The 25707-nt window shown below is 45.1% G+C and overlaps 1 protein-coding gene across 1 annotated transcript in view; it reads right to left on the bottom strand.

Annotated features, from left to right (window-relative positions):
* The window catches only part of LOC147709124 (uncharacterized), a 3078084-nt gene that overhangs the window by 2423669 nt on the left and 628708 nt on the right, over nucleotides 1-25707 (bottom strand). Inside the window, exon 9 of the mRNA XM_086927727.1 lies at nucleotides 1171-1245. Within this exon, the coding sequence (XP_086783853.1) occupies nucleotides 1171-1245 (75 nt within the window). The remainder of the gene's footprint in view (nucleotides 1-1170; nucleotides 1246-25707) is intronic.

Raw genomic sequence — 25707 nt, 5'->3', positions numbered from 1 at the left:
CCTTAAAATAATTCGACATGGAAAAAAAACAGCATTACATTAAATTCAGCGCAGGCAAATTAAAAATGTGCGTCCCTCCTCCCTCTCCCGTCAGGCTGGTTTTACTATACTGCTGGCAAAACACGTGGGACTGCAAGACTTCCAGAAAGAACTATGAAGGAGGTGAACTTCATTGTAATTAGAAATTAAAACGTCCGATTCCCGCAGGAGCAATGCTAATTTGGCACCGGAGCGAGGACACTAAGGGCACAGTTAAGGACAGCTGCTTCCAGCAGGAAAACAACTCGGGGAGCTTGTCGCTTCCTCCTCTTATAGGTACCAGCAATCGGTGTAGGTGAAAAGGTCAGTTGAAAGTTCAACTGTCAATGACAGTTGAACTTTCAACTGACCTTTTCAGCTACACCGATATTATTTTACAGGCCTTTGCTTCTACACAAATACATATTCATTCCAATCCCATTTACTTTTAATGCTTCACATTACCATACCATTTTTTTAAGCCTGACCTATTGGCATTGCCAATGCTTGTTAATCAAGGCTGTTTACCTGCCCACCCAACTCACAGTTGGATCGCGTCAAAATTTCGAAACAATACACTATGGCAGCTAAAATAGTGTACTTGTAATCACACAAATTTTTGTTTTACTTACTTTGAGGATTATGACATTGGGTGGATGTTTTTTCTGGAGTCCTTTCGAAAGCCTCAGGAGTTTTACAATAAACATTTTACATTGTAGACAATATATTTAATTGCATTTGAATTCTATATTTATATAGGGAAAATGTAGGCCATTCAACTAATAATGCTCAAAATTCTGTCTGCATGAAAACACCCATGCACCATGGCACGCCCCCTTGAGGCAAAGTTACTTTGGGGCTACTTCCCTAAAATCAGTATTATGTACTGCATTCCTCCACTTTTGTGACACAAACCTGGCCAAGTTAGGCTCTATTGGTTTCTCATATTTAACCATGTTTATATTTTTTCCATTCACTTCACGCCTTCCCTCTACAATTATGATGAAAGCCATCTGCCCTCACAACAGAGACCCTACACATTTTTATTTGAACGCAATGATTTTTTAAATGTCAGGGGAATCAAAAAGAACATGTATTTTTAAATAAACGCAACATTCTTGAATATTTTAACATATGCATCATTTTACTTACTTGTAGCATTTTTTTCAAGGTTGGACGTTTCTTCTGACTTTGATTCAGGAGCTGCTTGTACATGTTCGTGATGTTCTACGATTAAGTTGAAATTTAGACAACTGTTACTGCCTGTACGTTCTATACTTAGATAAGATGCATTACATTACTAAAGATTGATTCTAAAAGTCAAAAAGGTACATAAGAAATGCATTAATCTTTTCATTTTTTTAAACATATTTTATTCAGTTTTGTAGTGGTAGGGCAGAGGGCGAGGCCCTAGGCTGACACATCAGTAAGTTACATATCCTTGTCATATTGGACCAGTGAAATAATATAGAGAAAATAGAAAAGGAAAAATACAATAATGTTGGCTAATCTGAGCACTGAAACGGCTCCCCCCACCACATCTCTTGTTCGTTAATACAGTACGTCTTCTGGGTAGCTGTGTCCAATGCACGGAGGCTACATCATTAAATTACTTTCCCGCCATATGATAGCGTCTGGGGATTCCACTGACGGTAAGTCAATACCATTGTACTCTGCCCATCGTTACCATATCTTTCGGTGTTTCTGTGGGCAACCCTGTGCCTTAAACACTGCCATTTCCATTCCCATGCACCAATCCAGAGTTTTTTTTCCATTTCTCCAAGGGCGGCGGGGTGCTACTCTTCTAGTATTGGGCGATATCCCATTTGGTGTTGTTTGTACTTATTGCCACCTATTCCATCTGTGCTTTGCAGTAGAATGACTTTGGGATTGGACAGAAAATTCCATGAGAGTATGTTGTCCAGGCACCTCAGGCACATGGGCGAAGGTATAACACCCATGCACCACAGGCGATGTCTAGTGTAATAGGCTCTGTGCAGAAATTTGAACTGAAGCAGATGGTAATGGGACGCTATGGCCACGCCGCGGGGACTCGCCAGCGCCTCCATCCAATCATTGTCCGAGAGATCAGGTATGTTGCACACCCAACCCTGTCAGAGTGTGTCTAGTGTTGTGCTGTTGTGTGTAACTATAGTTTGGTATATTTGTCTAATCTTACGGGTACCAATATCTCCCATTAACAGTTGCACTTCTAGCCGGTGGAATTCAGGGAGTTCTGTCAGTGTTGCGATGTGTGGGGATAAGAGTTGTCGCAGTTGAAGGTATTTGTACAATTGGTTAGAGTGGAGGTGGAACTATTCTCTTCATGTTGCCCTCCAGTGTGGATATGCCAATGAGATCCCATGTACGGAAACCCTGACAGTGACTCGGCCTGAGAAAGACAGGATCCCTTCCATAGTGGAGTTGTCTGTATTAATCGCCCTCCCCATCCCATCCGCCGGACCACACGTCTCCACAGCTGTATTACAACTCTAGTGGCTGGGGGCAAATGGCCCAAGCGGTCATGGCTATACGAGTCGAGTAATGTTTGATCCTCCATCATAATTCTTTCTATTGCACAAGCAGGGTCCGTCTGGGGATTTTACCACCATTAATTTATGTTGAGGAGGTGGGAGGCTGCATAATAAGAGAAAATATCCCACCACAGTAGGTGGATTGAGTACATGTCCATAGTGAGATACGTGTAGCCCCACCACCCCATAAGAAAGTATTAAGGAGCGTGTTGATTTGTATAAACCACGATTGGGGAACGCCATATGGGTAATTTTGGAGCCTTTATAGGATTCGCAGTAATGAGACCATCTTGAAGATCTCCGATCTGCCATAAAGGGACAAGGGGAGAGGGGACCAGGTCCGCAGCTCATTTCTAATCTTGGGTATGAGGGGATTTATGTTGTGTGCCCAGGACTTCACCTGATCCATTAATATGAAAACCCCCAAGTATGTAAAACCGTCAGATGCGTGTGTCAAGTGTGTCGCCCACGCAGCCCGCCCTTGGTCTCTGCAGATCGGGAAGAGTATGGACTTGGACGAGTTAGTTCAAAGGCCCCATGTTTTCCCAAAAACCCTCAGGATCTGCAGTATCCGTGGGCCCGTAAACTCTGGGTCGATAAGGAAGAGCAGGACATCGTCCGCATATAGTACGATCCTATTTTAAACTTCTCTGGACCACTGAAATCCTCGGACCAAGGGATCCCGTCACACCCAGTTCGCCAGTAGTTCCATAGTGAGCGTGAAGAGGAGCGGGGACAAAGGGCACCCTTGCAGCGTGCGTACCCCTACTAATAGGAAATGAGTCCAACACTTCCCCGGCAACGCACACAGAAGCGAAGGGTTCCGTATATAAGAGGCGAATGTAGGAAAGTAATCGTGAGCCGAAGTTTAAGGCCTGTAAGAGAAGGAATAAGTACTCACAGCCAACGAATCAAAGGCTTTGTCTATATCTGAGTGCAGGACCGCCGCTGGACGTCCCAAACTCAGTACCATAGCCAGGGCATTGTGTACTTGCCAGATATTATGGCGCGTAGATCATTGTGGCATGAAGCCAGACTAGTCGGGGTGGACCAGTTCTGTAATGTTCGGTAGGAGACGGTTGGCCAGGATCTCACCCAGAAGATTTACCTCAAGGTTTAGAAATGAAATGGGACGATAAGTAGCTGGAACATCTCGGGGGCTCCCTGGCTTAAGAAAGACTACAATTTCGGCATGCTGCCAATCAGGCGGGATAATCCCCAGCTCAAAAGACTCTTGCAGTGCCCCCAAGAGATGAGGACCCGTCTGACAGCTACATCCTCAAAAGAACTCGCTAGGTAACCCATTAGATCCCGGGGCCCGGCCCGGGTGAATGGCGTGGAGGGATGTGGTGAGCTCTTCCAGCATGATGGGGGCGTCCATCTGGTCGCGTACCCCATCCAAGAGTTGTTTCGGGGGTATGTTGTGTATGAATTCTCGTATTGAATCTGTGGATAGACATTCTCTGTTTTGGTAGAGGTCGGTGTAGTATGTTGCAAATGTGTGTGCCTGTCTTGGCAGGGTTTTTGGCTCTATTTAGCAGTGATATAGACTTTAATCTTGCTCACATCTAGGATAGGTATTCTTAGCTTGTGTTGGCCCTTTTTAGCCCTTTCATCCAGACCTAGAGGAGGCCATCTATTGCCTATTGGCTTTGGCCTGTTATTTTTGCTTATAGTAGAGGTTGGATCCTGTGGTCCTGACTTTATATTACACATTGGTATGGTTTATGTAGGTAATCTGACAGAGCTAAGGGGTATTTCATCCTTTTCAGGCCTACAGGCCTAGAACTAGAGGGACTCCATCTTGATGGAGCTGAGAGGCTTGCAGAGCAAAGGTGAAGTTTATAGTTAAAGCTGTTGTTCGCCCTAAGCGAACCGGAGAGAACCGGCCAGAGCTGAATCTAATCAGGAAGTGTTCCTGGGCTCAGGTCTCTAGACGAAACAAGCAGCTGGTCACTGTGGGAGCGTCTAGCGCAAGGAGCCTGGTGCATGGGATTGGTGGGAGGAAGCTGCTGGCTGGAACTTTCCATGAGGAAACAGCATTCTATATCAGTGATGTGCAGAGGCGGAGTCAGGGAGTCGAGCTGAGTTGGAGGAGCGGTGAGGAGTCAAGCTGGAGAGGTAGAAGAGTGAGGAGCTGTTGGAGTAGGAGAGAGAGAGGGTTCAAGCTAGAGAGAGCTGAGATGAATTGGAGGAGCAGAGTGTGTTGGTAGAGTTGGAGGAGTGGAATTGCAAGAGGAGAAGAGACAGGACATGCTTGGAACAGAGAGAAGACAAACAGACAGTCAGTGAGCTGGAACTGAAGGAAGCAGTCAGAAGCAGTTACTTATCAGGAGGAGGTGTGAATAGCTGGAGTCTGAAGTAATGCCTTTTAGAAGAGACTGAGGAGAGATCGTGGATTAACCTGTGGGAGCAGCTGGAGTTAATTGGACATTGGCACAGAGACATTTAAAACAGAGTGAACAAGCTAGTGGAATGAAGAGTATCAGAGCGGCAGAAACCATTAGACTGAAGCTGGAAGGTGGAGACAGTTCGTGGGGGAGAGGAGTCCAGTGCAAAGTGATCAGCGCAGAGGTGTATCCAAGAGTGCAGGAGAGAGAGAGAGTCTGAGATGAGCCAAGGCACAGACGAGAGAGGAACCCAGATGACAGCTAGAACAAGACTTCACACTAATCAGGTGATATCGGTCCTGTCATATTAGTTTACTTTACACTTACATCTTAATCTTGTCTTTATTCCCTAGGCTATTGTATTGCTAATCCTTTTCTTTGCAGCGGTGTGTTCTATCTATAGTCTTTGCCAGTTACATGTGGATGTGTCCATTACAATACAGATCTGTGTATGTGTTTATATTGTTAAAATAAAGCAGCCCTAGTTCTTAGTGAACTGACATGTGCCTTGTATTCTTGTTCAATCGTAGTAACTCATGTTTCTAGTTGAACATTGTTTGCATGAACGGATGTGAAATCCCGATCAGGTAAGTAGTGATCAAACAAATAGGAAGCGAGGGGACCTTTGATGCCAGGAGCAGAAGGCACATATTATTAATTGTCTAACTCCTAATATTGTAGTAGCAAGCCCTTAGTGAATAGGGAGAGAGACTTCCCAACATATAACTGAAGGTGTTCATAGGAAAGTGGTCGTCGTTGATATACGGCGTTAATGAGAACGCTGGGGAGGATACCAGCGTGGAGGTCTGCCAGATTGCGGGCCGTGTGTAAGTGAGAGCGCTGGGGGGGATTACCAGCGTGGAGGTCTGCCGGATTGTAGACCGTTTGGAAAATGAGAGCACTGGGGCTGCAGACTCACGTGTGTAGACACGCCAGATTGTGTGTCATATCTGCCCCAGGGTAGATTAGTCTGGGTCTGAGTGGCCGCAAGACTATAAGGTATGAGTGTGGTGTAGGGCATGGATATCCTTAGTAATCAGTGAGTATTCTTAGTATCCCTATAGATTTAGTGGTGTTTCTGATAATATGAGCTTGTATATTTCGAGTTCCCCATCCTCAGGTAGGTACCCAGGTGCCTGGATAGATGGTCCTGAGGAGGGATGTGGTTACGTTCTGGCTGGGTTAGAGGGGCCCCTAGGGGCTGATCCCATTTAAGCAGAAAATCCGGCCATTACAGTGCCACAGTGTGGGGACTCATGTAGAGGGTGCCATCTATGACCCGGAGTATTGGTGTGGGGGCCTGAGCTTGTGTTGCTTGACATAGTCGATAAAGAGTCTTGCTCGACTTGTCACCTCACTGATATATTCGGTATTGCGTCGCCTGCCACGCCAGTTAGGCTTAATTTGTGAGTAACTGATGAATCTGTTGTTGTGAAAAGAGGAGCCGTCGATGGGTCTGTGCTCCGCCCCCAGTCCGCATCTCCTCCTCGAGCACCTACTGCAGAGTCTTCAAATCCACAATCTGGGGAAGGCGCTGCCGCCTTCTCTCTGTACGGTAACTGATATCAACTTCCGTATAGTGGGCTTAAGAGCCTCCCATAGCACTATAGCTGAGGCTGTAGACCCTGTGTTGAAGGAGAAATAATTTGAGACAGCCTGGTGGAAGGTTGGCGTGTATTTAGGGTCTCTAAAATGCCAAAGGGACATCCGCTAATGAGGTTGGGATCGCTGAGGTTGTATGTGGAGTTTAAGGGTCACCGGTGAATGTTCAGATAGTCCCCGCAGGAGTATAGAGGTAGACGCGACCTTATGAACATACGGTAAAGGAAGAAATATATAATCAAGCCGAGATAAGGACCCATGTGTAGGCGAAAGGAAGGTGTATTCGGTGGCAGTAGGATGATATGCCCTCCATACATTAGATCACCACAAGGAGGATGCTAGGAGACATAACTTGGATTCACTCATAGCCTAATCACGGTCACCGGGGAGCCACCTGTCGATATGATGCATAGTGTCATTCCAGTCTCCCCCCATCACGGAGAATCCATCAGGCAAGGTTCCCCATAAGCTTATGAATTTCTCCATGAATGTATGTCTGAGGTGGGGCGCATAAAGACTGCCTAAAACCAGAAACTCCCCATACAATGTACCTGTATTTAAGGTGTATCTCCCGCCAGATTCGAGCCATGTCTGGGCACACCTGAAGGGAATCTTGCTGTGAATAAGTATAGCCATACCCCGTGATGCACTAGTGAATCCATAATTATATATTTGATCAAATCCGTACAGTGCTAGGCAAGATGCCCTGTTGCCCATCATGTGGGTCTCTTGCATCAGCAGTATATTAACCCCCAGTCTCTTGGCCTGTTTTAACACTGCGCCCTGCTTGATTCTATCCAGCATCCCTCGTACATTCCAGGTCATCACCTGTATCTCACCGGAGTGAGCCATGCGTGTATCTGCCATTAATAAATCTTGGAGGATGGTAGTGCCCATGGGCCCGATTCACAGAACTAACTTAAGATAAAATCCTAAACATACAACCATTTTGATATTCACAGAAGGCACTTACTCATTTTGGTATTCACAGAAGGCACTTACTCATTTCGGTATTCACAGAAGTCATTTAGGAGTCCTAAAGTTAGGAGTCCTAACTTTACCACTCCTAAACTTAGGAAAATCCTAACTTTAAGACTTTCGGTATTCACAGAATACCAAAATTAGTAAGTGCCTTCTGTGAATACCAAAATGGTAGTAAGTTTAGGATTTTGTCTTTAGTTAGTTCTATGAATCGGGCCCTATGAGTGCAGTGTATGGAAGCAGGAAGACGTCTGTGTCCGTGCTCAGCCATTAACAAATATAACCCATTTAACATGAACATTCCGAACCCCGTTCCCCCCACTCCTATTCTTCGGGGAACTTGAAGTATCTGTCGCAGCGGGAGCTCTTCCGAGACCCTAATGGTGGGTACGGGAGGCCTCACACCAATGGAGCCCTAAAAACCACATCCCCCCAACCATCAGTCTGTAGGGTCCGTGAGTGGGACTTCTGGAGGCCTACTGTGTCCTGTGTTTCCCCACATATAGCTTGTTACCAGTACATTCAAGGCACATTCTAAGTATGTGCTTCTAGAAGTGAGAAAAGTGCAGGGTGCAACAGAGATGAGAGACAGAGAAAGGGGGGAAAGGATCCCTCCAGCATCAATGAGCACAGCCACTGCATTATGAATTGTGTTACAGAGGTCCCCTCACAGTCCTCGGGGAAGCCCACGAACTGTAAGTTGCTGCGTCTCGCGCAGCCCTCTGCGTCTTCGACTCTTGTAGTTGAGTTCTTGCCTAATGACAGTTAGGTGGTTTACTTTTTTTTGAAAGGTTGTGGCTGTGTCTTCCACGACCAATATGCGGGACTCCGCTTCAGTAATCCGGTCCACCGCCTTATGGAGAGCCTTGACTAAGAAAGGAGACCTCTGTGCCAACTGCACCAATTTTGGCATCTAACATGTCTTGGGACTTTGTGATCGCCACCAGTAGGGCCGCATTGTCCGGTATTGGGTCTCCCCCTCTGCTCCACCTGTTGTGCCAGTGTTGCCACACATCGCCGTGGCAGCCTCGGGGTTATATAGGCCTAAGTCAAGCACAGGCTTTCGTCTGGTGGAATATCTATTCCCCAATGAGAGCGCCCATACCACAGGGCTTCAGCGTGTGCGGCGCGGCCCGGTGCCACCACCACACCGGCAGTCTCTGCAGGATAGGCACGCCTCCGGCCAGCTGGTCCGGGCGACCCGCAAACGGGAGGCACCTTCTGTCACTACTGAAGGGGCCCCAAGTCCGATGTTCGCGCAAGTGGGGCTGGCCATGTGTAGAGCCGCCAGTTCTTACGGTTCCGTCCACTACCCCTGCAGCAGCTGTAACGGCCCCCCTTCAGTGCTACGGCGACACACCGCACATACAGGGTCGCAGTGATCTGCCGTAGGTCCAGCGCCACTCGGTGTGCCCCGCAGACCGGACGACCGGAGCGTCCAGGGGCTCTTCAGCTACCGCCCTCAGGGCCGCAGCCCCTCTCCGAGAAGCAGCCTCTCTCCTGTCACCAAGGATTGTCGACCGGGCCGCTGCAGCAAGGCCTAGCCCACCGAGTATGGCCTCAGGGCACCAAAGAAGCGTCAGCATCCTCCGGGCAGGCCCATCCAAGCACGGCACCCACCGGCAGAGCGCACCATCCGGAAGCCAAGCGGCGGCGGCATCTTTGGTGTATATCGCACCCCGAGCCTCCAAATTCGTAGAGGGTTAGTCTGGGCACCAATTGTGGGGAAATTAGGCAGGATTTTTATGGATTGTGTACATGGTAGGCCAGAGCACTCCAGCAGGTGTCCGCAATGTTCTAATCTTTACATTTTTATTTGGTCAGTGGGCTGCTTTGAAAAATGTGGGGTGACGTCTGAACTGAACACTCAGTATTAAAGGCAATCTATACACATTATTAATGCAGACTCACTGTAAATGGGACATTGATGTGCATGAGATAAACACCTGTATTGTGCTGGAAACACAGGATATTTACAATAGATTTGAAGCACGAATATACATCTCCACTGAGTACAATTTTCAGACTCGTAAAACTTTCAGACTCCCACCCTCTACCTAGGCGGTATCCAGAATAACTGATTTCCACATTAGCTCACTTTTGTATGAGTCATTCCATGTACGGGAGGCACATATTGCAAGAATCATTTGGTCTAGGAAATAATTAGCCTCGTCTTATATTCGCATAGTTCATAAAAGTAGTATTGTGCCGAAGGGTTCACTTTATGCATAGGGCCGACCTATAAGAATGAACGTCAGATAGGCTTGTTCACCAGGGAAGAGAGGCAGATCCATGTCCATGTGTTGGAAGAGTGGTACAGATAGAGACCCTCTAACCCATCAGCCATTGATGCAAGTGTGCCAGGCTTTCTTTCTTAACAAGGACCATCCCAGTAATAAATGCGTTTTGTACATTCACATAGAAATGTAATGCAATTTGCGGTACTGAACTCCTGTGAGCTTCAAATTGTCTTTAAAACAGAGTGCTATTATAAGTCCAGGGCCAGTATTACAAATAGGGAGCACTTTCCCCGTTTACTGCAAGGCGCACAGGTGTACCCTAGTATGAATAGTTTTCTGCCCTAAGGGCAGCTGTGAGCTTGTGCTACCTAGGGCAGAACATTGAAGTGAAATATGGAGTGGCTGCTTCAAAGCCACTCTGCTTCTCTGTGAAGTTGGAAACCCGCCCACACTTTGAAGAGGGGTTAGAAATCCCCTTGCTGACAAGTGCAGTGAGTGACTGCACCCATCAGCAGGTGGATTTCTAGGGACCCCATTTCACATCTCACGAAGCTGCCCATAGGGGGCACACTGGGAGTGTGCCAACTTTTTATGGCGCACTGTCAGTGCTCCTCCTGAGGGCATGTTTGTCTCAGCGCCCATGTCTATAATACAGCATTGGTGCAGAGGCAATTTGATTCCCTCATTTGCAGGGGCCCTTACCCTAATGAAATTACCCTCTGGTGGCCATGCTGCGGTTATACATGCGTCAACACTATTAGTATTACAAAAGGGGGCCAGAAAAGTGTCTCTGTAATACGAGAGTGCCCCAGGGGTGCACAAAGTGGGTGCACACTCTTGTTGGACCCCGGGGGCTCTTTCCATGATGCATCCTCAGATAGTACAGTGTTATCTTTGCAACTTCACGATGATGAACAAGGATGTATTGTCCATGGGTTTTAGTGGAAGCCACATTGCATTGCTTTAAGGAAGGTTTTAATTGCAGTTTGTGAGAAAGAATCTGACGGTGACTGCTTTAAAGGTAAAGAAATGTTGAAGTATCAGTTTTGGGAACACTGAGTAGACTGCTGGATTGAAATGATCCTGACAAAGGGTTCATCATTTTATCAAACAGATGAAAAGTCTGCTCAGTTTGGGGTCTAATTTAGTTGGGTTTCAAGGAAAGATGCAGTCGTAGTTGTAAGTACTTTAAATGAACGAATAAACAAATTACAATTACATTACAACTACTAAATAAACAGCCTTTAGGCACTTTAACTTGAGTGAATTGACACAGAGCAAGATTGTGCATAAAGCAAAATGTGAAAGGAGGCACGTCTGCGAGATAATCTGCACTTTATAAGTATCACAATTATTCATCCATCCACTCAATCATTGTGACTGATTCATGGCGAGGAATAGGTGATTACTGTGATCAGTGGCAGCCGATGAATGTAAACAGTGGTGAGGCGGGTGGAGAGGGTGCATGGAAGGAGGAGGGAGTATCGTGGGGGGCAGGGAATCGCAGGTTTAAAAATAAAGAAACAAAACTTACCTGAAGCTGCTTCTGCCGCCTCGCACCTCGGCTCTCCCATGCTTCCTGGTTACAGAAGCCCTTGCGGCAGCATCAGAGTCTCCCTGTGCAATCCCCACGCTTCTCCCATGTAGCATGAAAGCAACGGGGGGATTGGCCTGAGCGGGCTTGTTTAACGGTCGCTCGGGGACAGGGAGTCTGTGCTGTTTCTCCAACACTGTTGTGTAATATAGCAGGGCTGGAGAAACCTAACTGTGCATGTCAGCAATGCACATCACTCTGCTCCTCTACCATGGTCCGGAGCATCCCCACACATGTTGGCTCAGCCAGCAGCGGAAAAATAAAACAATAAAATATTGTTTTATTTTCAACTGCTGGATCTAAACCAGTGGGTCGACACTCTTCCACCATTGAGGAGGAGCCGCCGCTGACTGTGATACTAACAGGTCTAGAGCCAAGAGTACAAAAGTTAAAGAGCAAGGATAATTGGCTTCACATTCTATACTCCATGGAGGCAAACTACAGTGCATTAATCAAATATACTGTAAATTCAAATGCCAGTGGTCCAGCTTCTAAGTACAGCACATACGTTTGACAGATAAATTAGTTTCTTATGGTAGCAAGTTAAACATTGACAATATTAAACAATAAATATTAAATAATAACCCCTTCACTGCTGGCCCGTTTCCGCCCCTGTGCTGTAAACAAATGAACAGGGGCGGGCCATGACGAACCCCAGCCGTCATCAGCACACGAGCACTGTAGTGCATGACGGCTGGGGTTCGTCATCAGCATGCAAGGGGATAAAAAGATCACTGTAGCAATCTGTTTATAGTACGGCATGGATAGAGAAGAGATTGACGTAGGGAAGTTAAATATTGGCAACAGTATATAATACATGTATCATTGAATAAATCTGTTTAACAAACAGGAGAACATTGTAGAAAAAAGATAAACTAGGGGCCCAGATCGAGAATGCTGACAAGATGAGAGGTGATTGCAAGATATTTTTGATCAGCAGGTGGTTGTAATTATTTTGGACGAAGTTGGACGGATCAAAGGATCATGTGACAGAGATTTCATAGAGGTGAGATTATATGAATAGATGCAGGAGGACTAATTAGGAGTATCAGGTTTTCTGAAGTAATGTTGATTGGTATAATCTGTATCTTGAGAGTAGAAGTTGTTTTACAGAGCTTTTGAAGGATTCGTGGTCTTTCTATGACCTGATTTCTGTGGAAAGTCTGTTCATGAGTTTTCTTCCAGCCAATTTCAGGATTTTGGCTCTAAATCTTATTAGCCTCCATATTAGGATGCTCTTGTAGTGTCTTATACAAATATGATGAGTTTTATTTTAGGGGCGTGATGCTTTACCTGAGGTGTAGGCACAGAACTTGAAAATCTTATAGCGCCGAAGGTCCAAGAGCGTTGGAGAGGTTTGAATGGGGTAGATTATAGACATAATGAGGTTAATTAGGTGCCGGGATGGTGGGTTGGATGTTTGGAATGTTGGAAGAAGCCAAGGCAGTCAATTAGTGATATGGATTATTATTTTTATTTTTTTGCAAATCTCCTTTCTCCACTAGAATGTTGATTTAATATTAGAATTTTGTTAGTGCGGTCTTATTGATGTTCATGACCACTGTGAACCCCTGCAGGAATGTAGAACAGCGTTTCGGGGGTCGATAGCTGAGATGTTTCAGTGCATTTTTCTGACAGGTATTGAAACAGGGTCCTGAGATTTCTGTGAACTTGAAATGGGCATTATGAGTTATATTTACCCCTCCTCCTTAACCCTGCTGTCTGTTGCAGCATTGATAATGCTAGTTAGGTGCAGCATTATGTTTACAGTAGTATCTGTGTTGATTCATAATCATGTGAGAGGTAGACGGTGCATATTATGCAGATCTATGTAAGATTTGAGATATTTAGGACGTTTTACTGCGGAACATGCATTCATAAGGGCGCAGCTGGTAGTGTCCAAACTCTGATAGAGGATGGACAGGAGCAGTAAACGGGTGGGAATAGTGGTCATGTGTATGGGAAGATGAGCAGAAGAGAACGAAAACTGGGTTGGAAAATAGAAGGTGTAGGGTAGAAGAGAAAAGACTGGAGTGCTGTGTGAATACTAAGAAAAAAGAAGAGAAGAAAATTAAGAAAATGGTAAAAGTGGTAAACATGAAGAGATTACTGGGCACAGATAAAAGCAAGCATGAGGGGAAGAGAATAAAGTCATGTGAAATGAGCACAGAGTGTTATATTGGGTAAACTGCCAGAGCCAGTGTTAGGTGATGGTGTCCAGGATAGCGGGTCGAACTGTGGTAGTGTGGATTGAAAGTGGAGCAGGGAGTCACCACCTGGGACCTGTCACATGGACTACTTTAATTTTTCTTTAGTTATTGTGGGGTGGAAATGGTGGCAAAAGAGTAGATCTTAAGCCGTTGGTGATGACTCTTCATGGGTTCAAGTCTGGAAGTGTAATGTTGAAGTAATTGTTTAAATTTATAGGCAATGCAGCAGTATTGAAAGTCAACAAAAGACTCTCATGAAATTACTGAATAATTGTTCATTTACACACAGGGGCAGTGTAGGACAATATTAGAATTAGATAGGACAAAATATTCTACTTTTAAAGCTAAAAATTACTATTTTGAAAACGAGCAGAGATTTGAATGATCAGCAGTTCCGAAGACACCACAGTTATATAGAGTTCAATGACTGGGACGCTGTTGTAGTGCACCAGTTGTCTTGTTGCTTGTAATGGTGAGGAATTTATAAATGAGAAGTTTGCCTGCCAAAATGTTTACTGAGACAGATAGACTGAGAAGAGTCAAGTTTATTTCTGAGTGTAAGCATGTATTTTACGCAATAAAAATCTGCAAAGACCCTCAAATTTGCTTTTAAATTTATGTTGATGGCAAAAATTCTGATCTATGTTACAGTGAAGAGTAGATCTAGACATACTTTGGGATTATTTACAAAGATAAGTTGCACTTGTAAGTAATTTACACATGTAACTTTGCTCTTAAAGTTTTTAGTAAATTCACTACTTTTGACTATTCAGAAAACCATTGGTTAAAGTTACTCAAAACTCCAAAAATACACATTTACATCCCCTAATAAAGGGGGTGGAGACAAAGTTTCGAGTATTGGCTACTACCAAGAAAAGAGAAAAAACAGTATTAAGTCCAGCACAACACATGGCGAAGTACTAGTGCACCCTCTAATAAAAATGTATGAGGTAGGGTCTTACATGTAAACCGTACAGGAAATAATGTTAATTCAAATGAAATAATTTAAAATAGTTAAGATATAAATCAATATAATTTAAGGTTAAACTAAATATACAAAAAGTAAATTTTTAATTTGCTTATAAACTGTTTTAATAAGCTTATTTGCATTTTACATTTAATTTAATATTGCATTTGATTAAAATATCATTAAATTGCTTTTAATTAATTTGATACATCTCTTAAAAGTTATTCATGTATAATAAAACATACTTTAGGTGTGAATTTATTTTTCACTTTAAATACGACAATTTTTTTAATATCATTTAATATATCTTAAATAATTAGGGGCCTGATTAGACCGACATGGCGGTGAGACCGACAACCCATTGGTGGCGGTCTCAATACCATCCTAAGCAGATTTCCGGACCGCCACATTGGGATGGCGGGCGGTTTGTTAGTGGTTGGAAAGACCAACCGCCACATATCGGACATGCTCCTTGAGCCCACCGGTGTGTCGGAGGGCAATCATATCCCTACAACGGTGGTGGTGCCTACCAGGCTCCGCCGTAGCTTTTATGTTGTCCCTTTCCGCCCGCCTTTTCATGGCAATTAACCCGCCATGAAAAGGCAGGTGGAATGGGACTTTGCGAGCCCGTAGCGGGCCTCCCTTCCCCCTGTCCCTCAGAAATGGGCTCTGGAGGGCACCACCCTACACATTCCAGCACCATGTGGCAGGCATCACATGGTGCCTGCTATGTAGTGCAGGGATATGTGTAGTGGCCCCTTTTTACCTTGCAGCATGTGCTGCAGCCAGCAGCAGCCGCCGCTATACAAAATATAGGCATTGCGACTGCTGTGGTGGTGGTCGCATTGTAATGCCCATGTCGGGAAAGCCAACAGCCTGTAACGCTGTCCCATTTCTGAAAGGGTGGCGGGCGGGCGAAAGTCCGCCGCCATCCTTATCAGCCTCTTAAGTTGTAATTCAATATTTAGTTAACAGGGCTGTAGCATTTTTATCTTTAGTTTAAGATAAATATAAAACATTTATTTAAATAATACTTAACATAAAAATATTTTCACAAACTTTGTTCAAGGTTAATAAACTTTTGTACTTTTCCCTATATTTTACCTTGCGGAGATCAACATCGTGGTTGAGATTGATCATGAGGAAATCTCTACGATCAGGGTTGAGAGGTACTTATGGTAAAGTATGGAGAACCTTTCCCTAAGCTTTACAATGTGGAGATATACAAAGTATATGGAAAATGTAAAATCCTTTTTAAACTTGTAAACATTTTGTAAAAATATTGTAATTCAATTTATTTTATTATGTTTTGGCTCTCAAAAGAGGGCCACATAAAAGATATACAATATAAAAACAACAAGACAAATACATAACGAAATTATGACATTTGAAAAACAGGGTTAAGTACAAAACTGACATGCGAAAACAAATCTACATAAGGTCGGAAAGTCAAAAAACATCTCCAGAGACATATTAATAAATAGCTAAAAAACCTTTAAAGAAGTTAAAAATATAAAAACAGAACATTTCATTGGGAGGGCAATAAAGTGCATGAAGAAAGCCATTCAAAGTGACAATGCCAAGGCGGAGACAGATAACTTTTAACCATATGGAGCGCAATTTACGAAGCGCGGGGCAAATCAGTAAAACGTGCATACAGTCCTGGGTACTCACTTTACATAAGTTGCACAAAGCAGAGGAGCCATACCATTTGGATAACAGTAGATTTAAAGGGATTAAGTCGTAACGTAAAAGAAACCAAAATCTACGAATACCATGCGGTAGGTTCCATATGACATAAGATTGAGGCAACTTCATCACATAGGAGTTAAGGAGAAGGTCTACATTCCTTTTTTCACAAATTAACTTTTTATCGGAGTGAAAACATAGATCCCACGAGGCTTCCTTTAAAACGAGTTTTAACTGTAAGGGAGAATACAGAAACAAAGCGTTTTCATCCAATTTTAGAAGAGTTACCGCTTTTCTAAAATTACTTACTAGTTTAGAAAACTCTTTAAAATTACCCAATAGTTCACTTCTGAGGAAAGCTCGCATGGTCCCCACTTCCGCTCTAGCCAAACAGGCCACCCATCTTACTAGGGCACATAATCCCTATACCCAGCTACTCCTGAGTCCGAAGTCGAGCCTGCAGGCAGCCAAAGAGCACGCAGTATTTAGGGAAGATAGAGATCTTAGGAGTTTTCCCTCGAGCTTCTGGCAAAAGTCCCAATTTTTCACCTCTATGAGTTCAATACCGTACAGTATTGTTGCAGGGATTTTAGATCTATAAACTTCCAGTAAGCTCGAGAAGTGCCTTTTTCCCGTTGCCTGATATAGGGAATTTAAACCTTTGCCATGGGCAAGAGCTTTGCGAGAACAATGCTCTATATGGAGCCTCTCACTTAAGTTAGCCGTGATAATTTTTCCCAGGAAGGTATAGGAATTTACAACCTCGAGCTTTTGATCCCCAATAAACCAACCAAAATCTGCAGAACGGCACTTCTTCTTACCGGCTATACACATAACTTTACTTTTGGTAATATTGATCTTCATGCCATGGTTTATTGCAAAGGCATGAAGAGCCTGTAGCCGATTTGCAAGACCTTTAGGGGTCAGGTCGAGAATAAGGACATCATCGGCGTACATCAGGCAAGATATAGGGGTCCCCCCCACCATCGGGGCAATGCCCTCTCTGGCAGACAAGGCGGCGGGTAGATCTGCCGTGTATAAGGAGAACAAAAGGGGAGCCAATAAACAGCCTTGTTTAAGGCCATTCAAAGATGGAATTTGATCAGATAGCCCCCTTTCGCCCCCCAAAAAGACCCTACACCAGGTCTCTGTATGGAGAGACCGAACCAGCTCCAACAGACAGGTTGGAACACCAAGCGCTGCCAGTTTTCTCCACAGCGTTCCACGATCTACTTTGTCGAACGCTGTGGAGAAATCAATAAAGGCAGCATACACTACCCCTCCTCTCACCTGGACGTATTTATCTGTAACCACATGAAGAGCGGTGAGGTTGTCCAGCGTACCGTGGTCCCTACGGAAACCGGTCTGTTCAAACGGCAAAATTTTGCTCTCCTCGACCCAATCGGAGAGGGAATTTAAAATACATTTCGCAAAGACCTTTCCGATGGAGTCGAGGAGAGCAATCAAGCGATAATTAGCGGGGGAATCCCTAGATCCCTTCTTGAAGATAGGGATCAAGATACTCCCCCGCCAAGAGGCAGGTACCGTTTTGGACAGAAAGCAGGCTCTATACAGAGGATACAGGATTTTACTCCACCTTAGAGGGTCCTGTTTCAGGACCGTCATGGGAAGTTCGTCAGGGCCCATCGCCCCAGAGACTCGCATGTTTTTTATAGCCATCTCAATTTCTTCTTCTGTGGGGTAATTAATGCGACCTTCAGGTGTAGCATCTCTGGCAATATCATCACCTGTAATCCCGTTCCCTGCATAAAGATCCCGAATATAAGGAATCCATACCTCCTCCGCTATAGGGATGGGAGAGGGACTTAGTCTAGAACCACACCCCTTCCCAATTATTGCCCAAAATTCTCTGATCCTACCATGGACAACAGATTCCCTCAAGTTAATCCAAACCTTGTCCTCCCTTTCCTTTTTCATTTTCAGCTTAAATCTACATCTCTTTCTTTTTAACCTGGAAATTTCTTTTTCACGTTCCAAGACTCTCTCTAAATATTGTTCACGGACTAGTTTATTTATTTCCTTATTTAGGATACGCAGTGTACTAGGGACCACTACCCCATTCCTAGGGCGAGAAGTTTTTTTTTAGCATAAAGAATGATGTTTCGCATAAATTCTTCAAAATAAACTATTTCATTCCCATGCCACTCATTTAATACTATTAGGGTATCAGATAAGAAATCCTGTACTCCATTAATGGCGGGAAGACACCAGAAACACCTTCCCGAGGAAGCGTGAAAGGCAACATCACTGCCATTGAGAGACCAAGGCGCAGTGCTCCTGGGATTTAAAGAGATAGATACAAACAATATGTTATGGTCACTCAGGGAGGTGGGTATGATCTTAAGGTCCTGAATATGAGGAAACAAACCATAGTCTGCGATTGCATAGTCCAAGATAGAAGACCCAAAAGGGGATTTGTGAGTAAATTTAGCAGGCATGTCAGACGGAAGTCTCCCATTTAGTATAAGACCGTCAACGGCCGCTAATTCTTTTAGCAGAATCTTCCCTCTTTTGTTAGTCACTAACTTATCAGGGAAGAGTGTTTGGGGAACAAAATGCGCCTCTTCCTTGGCTTTATTCCTAAAAAGTTTCAGACTAACATTGGAGATTTTGCAGTTCAAGTCTCCTACCAACAAAATTTCCGGGGGGGATGGGACATTTTTAATGTGATCCATGTATCGGAATACCTGCTTCAGAATAACATTAAAGCACTCTTCTGGGGTGATATACACATTGAGGATTACCACAGGTGACTTTATACCGTCATGAAACAGATTTTCAATGGTTATAGCGTGGAAAAGTTTACTTGGGTCGATATAATGGGAGAATCTCCATTGCAATTTGTTAGATAGTAAACAAGCAATTCCCCCCCTTGCATGACCTTTCCTGGAAGGGGCAGCAGGTACTTCCAAGGCATAGAAATCCTTAGAGGCATCCAGCGTGTTAATGCACCAAGTTTCCTGTATACAAATTACATCAGCTCCTAGAGAAAATAAGAAGTCAAATTTCTCTGGGCTACTGTGGATCCCTGCCGCATTCCAAGAAATAATTTTTAATGAGGTGTTAAAGATGGTGAAACAATTTGGGATTGTCTTTTGTTTTTGTAGATAAGGCACTATGGAGCCAATTCCACCGGTTGTTATCCTCTATGAGAGAGGAATTCTGAGTTAGCGGGAGTGGCTTCACGTGCGAGACCGAGCGTTTTCCCCTAGAGACCCAAATTTTCAGGTCTCTAAGGGGAGAGGCTACCCCATTTTGTTTGTCACCCCTGGATGCCTTCCCAAAAGAAGGATTGGTATTAACAAGGTTAAAAATCGGGAGAATGTCGATACCTGAACGTTGGAAATTCTCGGCATGCTGTAATATCAAATTTGCTATAATTGGAGAATAAAATGTAACCCTTATACTCAAAACCCTGACTCCACCCGACAGGGAGACTAACTCAATGTCCCTTGATTGAATATGGTGAAGACTTTCAATCTCGCTAAAACGCTTAAGAAGCCAAGCTCTGTTTAGGGGTAAGTCAACATCAAATAAAGGCAAAAAATCCAACACAAAAACATCCGCAGGCGCCTTTAAATTTGTGAGAGAACGGACAGGAAGGGAGCGGTCTCCAATCTCTGGGGCTGCAGCGAAAGGAGGAGCCAAGGGGTTAAGGGCCCCCACCGAGTATAGAATTGGAGCTCCTGTCGCGGTCAGTGGAGGAGGGTTTGGGAGAGGACCCCCCATTTGTGGCAAAACTTCCGAAGACGTTGGTGGACACAGGTCACTTTCCACCTTTAAAGATGTCGAAATGGGTGAGTTCGAATCAATTTCCGCTTTTAAGGATGTAGAGGAGAGATCCACATCTAAATCTTCGTTCTCCAGTTCAACCAGGGGATTCTGAAAGATTATGCGGCGCTGCCTTTTCTTCCTGTATTTTCGAATTGGTTTCCTTTTATTCCCTTTATTATTTCTATGTTTACCACTTTTTGCCTTTACCTCATGATTATCGTCCATAGGTTCTTTTTTGTTTTCAGACATGAAGATAGGAAATAGATCTTGAACCACTTTGAGGCCAGAAGCAGATTTGTTTTCTTCCTCGATCTCAAGACCTGAGCTCTTAATACAATTAGGCACTGCGGATAAGGGCATAGCTACAATGTGTGTTTCCAAAACTGCTGTTGCCGCCTTCAAATCAGACTCCACTGTAGGCACATTTATTTGCCCCTTTCGCATGCTGCGCACAGTCATGGGCGGGGGGATACACTCCTCAACTCTGGCGACTTTTGTAACAATGTCTTCAGTATTTGGGTAACTGAATCCAAGATACAATCCGAGCTGCCTACAAATTTCCCCAAGAGAAGTAAGATGGAGGCTAATAATTGTTCCAGGGCAATCAAGGATTCAGAAATCGTTTTTTCACATGCTTCCGCTGGACGACAGATTCCAGATAGATTGAGACCCGGGCTCCTAGAACCGTTTAACAAATTGGACATGTCCTGAGCATTCAACGAAGGGGTACTACTATACAGCATTAACCCAGATGGAGTAGCACCCCCCGAGGGCTTAATAGGGACCCGAGTCTCCACTTTAGCTGTATTTACATAGCGGCCACAGAGTTCAAGGTCGATGGATAGTGAGGATAAGTCGCCGCCCAACCTATCATTCAGAGGGGTTTGAGGCATAGAAAGTTGACTCAAGTTCATTTACAGGTACCGGATGATCAAGAATACTCTCCACCTTCCCTTCAAAAGGATCAAGGGAAGAAGACACCGCTGCCGCTGATTGAAAAAACGCAGGCTGCGCGGGAGGGGGTGGAGGGTCTGTGATACCTTGAATATGAACCTCCTGGATAGTGGCAATGGGAGCTTCTGTGGCAGCAAAATTAGATTTTTTGGGGGGAGGCAGGTCCCATAATTCAAAAAGTTGGCATTGACCCTTCAACGGGGGATTGTTCACAGATTTGTTTCTTGTGCGGGTAATGACTGCTTTTGCACCAGGATTGTCTCCAACTACCCTTCCAGAACGTAATTTTTTAGACATCGTCTGTAGGATTATTCCACAAAATAAAGGTATTAAAGTGATATACCTCCAGAAGAATGATTACAAAAGATATAACAATATTCATAAAATAATAAATATAGTCCTGGAGATGCAACAGTGACTGTCCGACAGTAGAGTAAGAGGAAGCGACGCGCAAATTCCAATTATTGGGTCTTCCTCAGACAGTCAGGCGTATTAGAATATACAAATACGTAAATGTCAATGAAAATAACTGGGCCCAGCCCAGCCTACCTCAGCCACTGAGGGCCACAGAGGGCCCGCCCTTTGCCCGGGCTTCGCACCGGGCGTCCCGCTCGCGTCCCGCGAGACGGGGGTGTCGCCGTATTTCTGCGCCTCCTGGCGCGAAACTGACGCGGCTAGTGCTGCTGGGATTTGTGGTTTTTGTTGGCCCTGCTCCGCGCTCCGCTCGGTGTTAGAGCCTTCACAAATCTGGTCCGGAGAGCGGGAGGCGGGCGGGCGGGCAAAAGCGCTGTTGAAAAGCCCCTGCTGCAGCGTTCAGTAGCAATCTCAGTACAGGTAAGGATTCCTCAAAGGACACACCCTCGACCGGGGTGTCGCCGTATTTCTGCGCCTCCTGGCGCGAAACTGACGCGGCTAGTGCCGCTAGGGCTGCTGGGATTTGTGGTTTTTGTTGGCCCTGCTCCGCGCTCCGCTCGGTGTTAGAGCCTTCACAAATCTGGTCCGGAGAGCGGGAGGCTGGCGGGCGGGCAAAAGCGCTGTTGAAAAGCCCCTGCTGCAGCGTTCAATAGCAATCTCAGTACAGGTAAGGATTCCTCAAAGGACACCCCCTCGACGGGGGTGTCGCCGTATTTCTGCGCCTCCTGGCGCGAAACTGACGCGGCTAGTGCCGCTAGGGCTGCTGGGATTTGTGGTTTTTGTTGGCCCTGCTCCGCGCTCCGCTCGGTGTTAGAGCCTTCACAAATCTGGTCCGGAGAGCGGGAGGCGGGCGGGCGGGCAAAAGCGCTGTTGAAAAGCCCCTGCTGCAGCGTTCAGTAGCAATCTCAGTACAGGTAAGGATTCCTCAAAGGACACCCCCTCGACCGGGGTGTCGCCGTATTTCTGCGCCTCCTGGCGCGAAACTGACGCGGCTAGTGCCGCTAGGGCTGCTGGGATTTGTGGTTTTTGTTGGCCCTGCTCCGCGCTCCGCTCGGTGTTTGAGCCTTCACAAATCTGGTCCGGAGAGCGGGAGGCGGGCGGGCAAAAGCGCTGTTGAAAAGCCCCTGCTGCAGCGTTCAGTAGCAATCTCAGTACAGGTAAGGATTCCTCAAAGGACACCCCCTCGACCGGGGTGTCGCCGTATTTCTGCGCCTCCTGGCGCGAAACTGACGCGGCTAGTGCCGCTAGGGCTGCTGGGATTTGTGGTTTTTGATGGCCCTGCTCCGCGCTCCGCTCGGTGTTAGAGCCTTCACAAATCTGGTCCGGAGAGCGGGAGGCGGGCGGGCGGGCAAAAGCGCTGTTGAAAAGCCCCTGCTGCAGCGTTCAGTAGCAATCTCAGTACAGGTAAGGATTCCTCAAAGGACTATATTGTAAGATTTCCGAATATATCCCAGCAAATACATGTACAGCAGATTGAAGATTGCAAAGTAAGATTGATGTTCTTGTTGTGTGTTTATCAATAAAGCTTAAGAAACACAAATGATGGACGGAATGCGGAACAAATCAAAACATTCACCCCCAGTCAAGAGATCTGGGTTAAAGCCATCATTCTTTTGCTAACCATGCCACCCCAGTTTAGATCTGGCCATATGCAAATCAGTCTTGACCCTGTGCCTCATGAGAACAGTTCAGCCCTAACTGCCAAGACAGGTCCTCCCTGGACCGGGAACAAGCATCCTATGACCGGTTTCAAGGTGTCACCCCTCTTCAGCCAGGATAGCTTGATACCAGTGGCACAGTGAGCCCAGGCAGGGCCCACGTCTGGGCATACCTGGCACACTTAGGGCGAGAAAGAAAATGACACACAATTGATGGACGGAATGCAAAACAAATCAAATCATTGACTCCCAGTCAAAAGATCTGGGTTAAATCCATCGTTCTTTTACTCACCATGCCACCCCAGTTTAGACCTGGCCATATGCAAATCAGTCTTGACCCTGTGCCTCATGGGAACAGTCCAGCCCGAGCTACCAAGCCAGGTTCTCCCTGGACCGGAAACAAGCATCCTAGGACCGGTTTTGGGGTTTCACCCCTCTTCAGCCAGGATAGTTTGATTCCAGTGGCACAGTGAGCCCAGGACCCACGTCTGGGCATACCTGGTGCACTTAGGACGAGAAAGCAAAAAAACACACAATTGATGGACGGAATTCAGAACAAATCAAAACATTCACCCCCAGTCAAGAGATCAGTGTTAAATCCATCATTCTTTTGCTTACCATGCCACCTCAGTTTAGACCTGGCCATATGGAAATCAGTCTTGACCCTGTGCATCATGGGAACAGTCCAGCCCGAACTGCCAAGCCAGGCCATCCCTAGAGCGGAAACAAGCATCCTAGGACCGGTTTCGGAGTTTTACCCCTTTTCAGCCAGGATAGCTTGATTCCAGTGGCACGCCTGGGCATACCTGACGCACTTAGGACAAGAAAGCAAAAAACACACAATTGATGGACGGAATTCAGAACAAATCAAAACATTCACCCCAGTCAAGAGAACTGGGTTAAATCCATCATTCTTTTGCTCACCATGTCACCCAGTTTAGACCTGGCCATATGCACTATCTGCCTGGCCTGGTCATGGGCCTCATTAAAGAGTACTTCTGATGGAATGACTGGGTTGCACATGGCGGGTTGGGGTGTCCAGAGTCTCCTATACTGAAGATACAAATGAGTTCAGTTGTCAAAGAACATATTCCTATCCGACATACAAACAAAACACTTTAAAATTCATATACAACATCACCTACCAACAAGCCAGGCCTGTTTAGATTGCAGTTGACTCATCAAATGTGGGATGACGCTGTTAAGTAGGAAATATGCCTCTTGTGCAGACCCTGGAAATCTGGCACAGACGTGTGAAATGCTCATGTCAGGAAAACACACCACCTGGACATTGATGGAGTGAAAGTGTTTCCTGTTGCAATACACCTGTTCATTGGCCAGTGGTGGTACTAAAGCAACATGAGTGCCATCAATTGCTCCAATTACATGGGGCATTTTTCCCAATCCATAAAAATCACCCTTGATGGCGGCCAAATCTCCAGGTTTAGGAATCGCTATATAGTGGTCACTGCCTTCAATACATCACAAAGAACATTACTTAACATTGGCTGGGACATTCCACCCGATGTTGCCACTGTGTAGTGGAATGTTTCCATGGCAAAGAAATGCAGTGCTGCCATCACCCTCCACTTGGGGGTTAGTGCTGTTGGATAGGTATGATGAGGCAGCAATTACGGTGCAAACTGCTGGCAAAAATCATTGATTGATGCCCTTGTGAGGCAGTATTTTTTGATTACGTCTCTCTCTTCCATTGTTTGGAGGTCAGTAAAGGGCCTGCACAATGGAGGCTGTCTTCCGGCTCCTCCATGATACCTATGTGTAGGGTGTGTACACAGTTGCTGTCAGTATACAATGTACCAAACAACATGCATGTAGACAAACAGCAAAAAGCAATTTACCATACGTAATACTCCACGTCAGTGAAAAACACATTTCACTGATCAATATTATTATTATATACATATCCCAGCATACATGTCATTGCTAAACATGTATAAGATATTTGGTGACATAGCAATGACAGTGCAGTAGTGTAATTTTCACTAGTGTCAGTTGTTCATGCAAAATCAAGCAGGACATACTCCAAAACTCACAAGCAAAGAACACTAGACTTATGTTTGTGATATCAATTATATAGTTCATTTGTACACACAATAGGAGCATAACATCTGGAACACCACATACAACTAGCTTAGCACAATGCAATATATGCACACTAGTGTCACTTGGTGGACACAGTCATGTTGTCATGTCTGCATTCCGCAAACAATTACATATACAAACCACTTACAATGTAAAAGTTTCACATAATGCTGTTGTACACTTAAGTGTCCTACAAACTCACATATCAGAATAAAGCATCTGTAGGCTGCCTTATGTTAGAGTGTAGACATTCCTCTGGGAATGTAGTATCCAGGACTTCAAACACACACCCGCTTTCCACCAGCATATCACACAGATCACACACTGGGTCACACTGTCTTGTAATGCAGTAACTAGGTGTAATCTGTATTTCAAATGCATCTGAGACGCATATCAACTGATACAAAATCTAAAGACCAAAATGTTGTAGGCTTTTTACTGTTGGTATAAGCCTCCCAATAAGTGTGTCATGTACCTCTCAAGGTAGATCATGAGAGTGTGTGCGTGTCAGTTAGATGCCCCTTTCACAAAAATATGGTGCATCCAGACATGGAATAT

Source organism: Lissotriton vulgaris, chromosome 6, assembly GCF_964263255.1.
Source record: "Lissotriton vulgaris chromosome 6, aLisVul1.2, whole genome shotgun sequence".
Lineage (NCBI taxonomy): Eukaryota > Metazoa > Chordata > Amphibia > Caudata > Salamandridae > Lissotriton > Lissotriton vulgaris.
The sequence above is the reverse complement of the archived record's forward strand: the minus strand, read 5'-3'. Positions and strand labels throughout refer to the sequence as shown.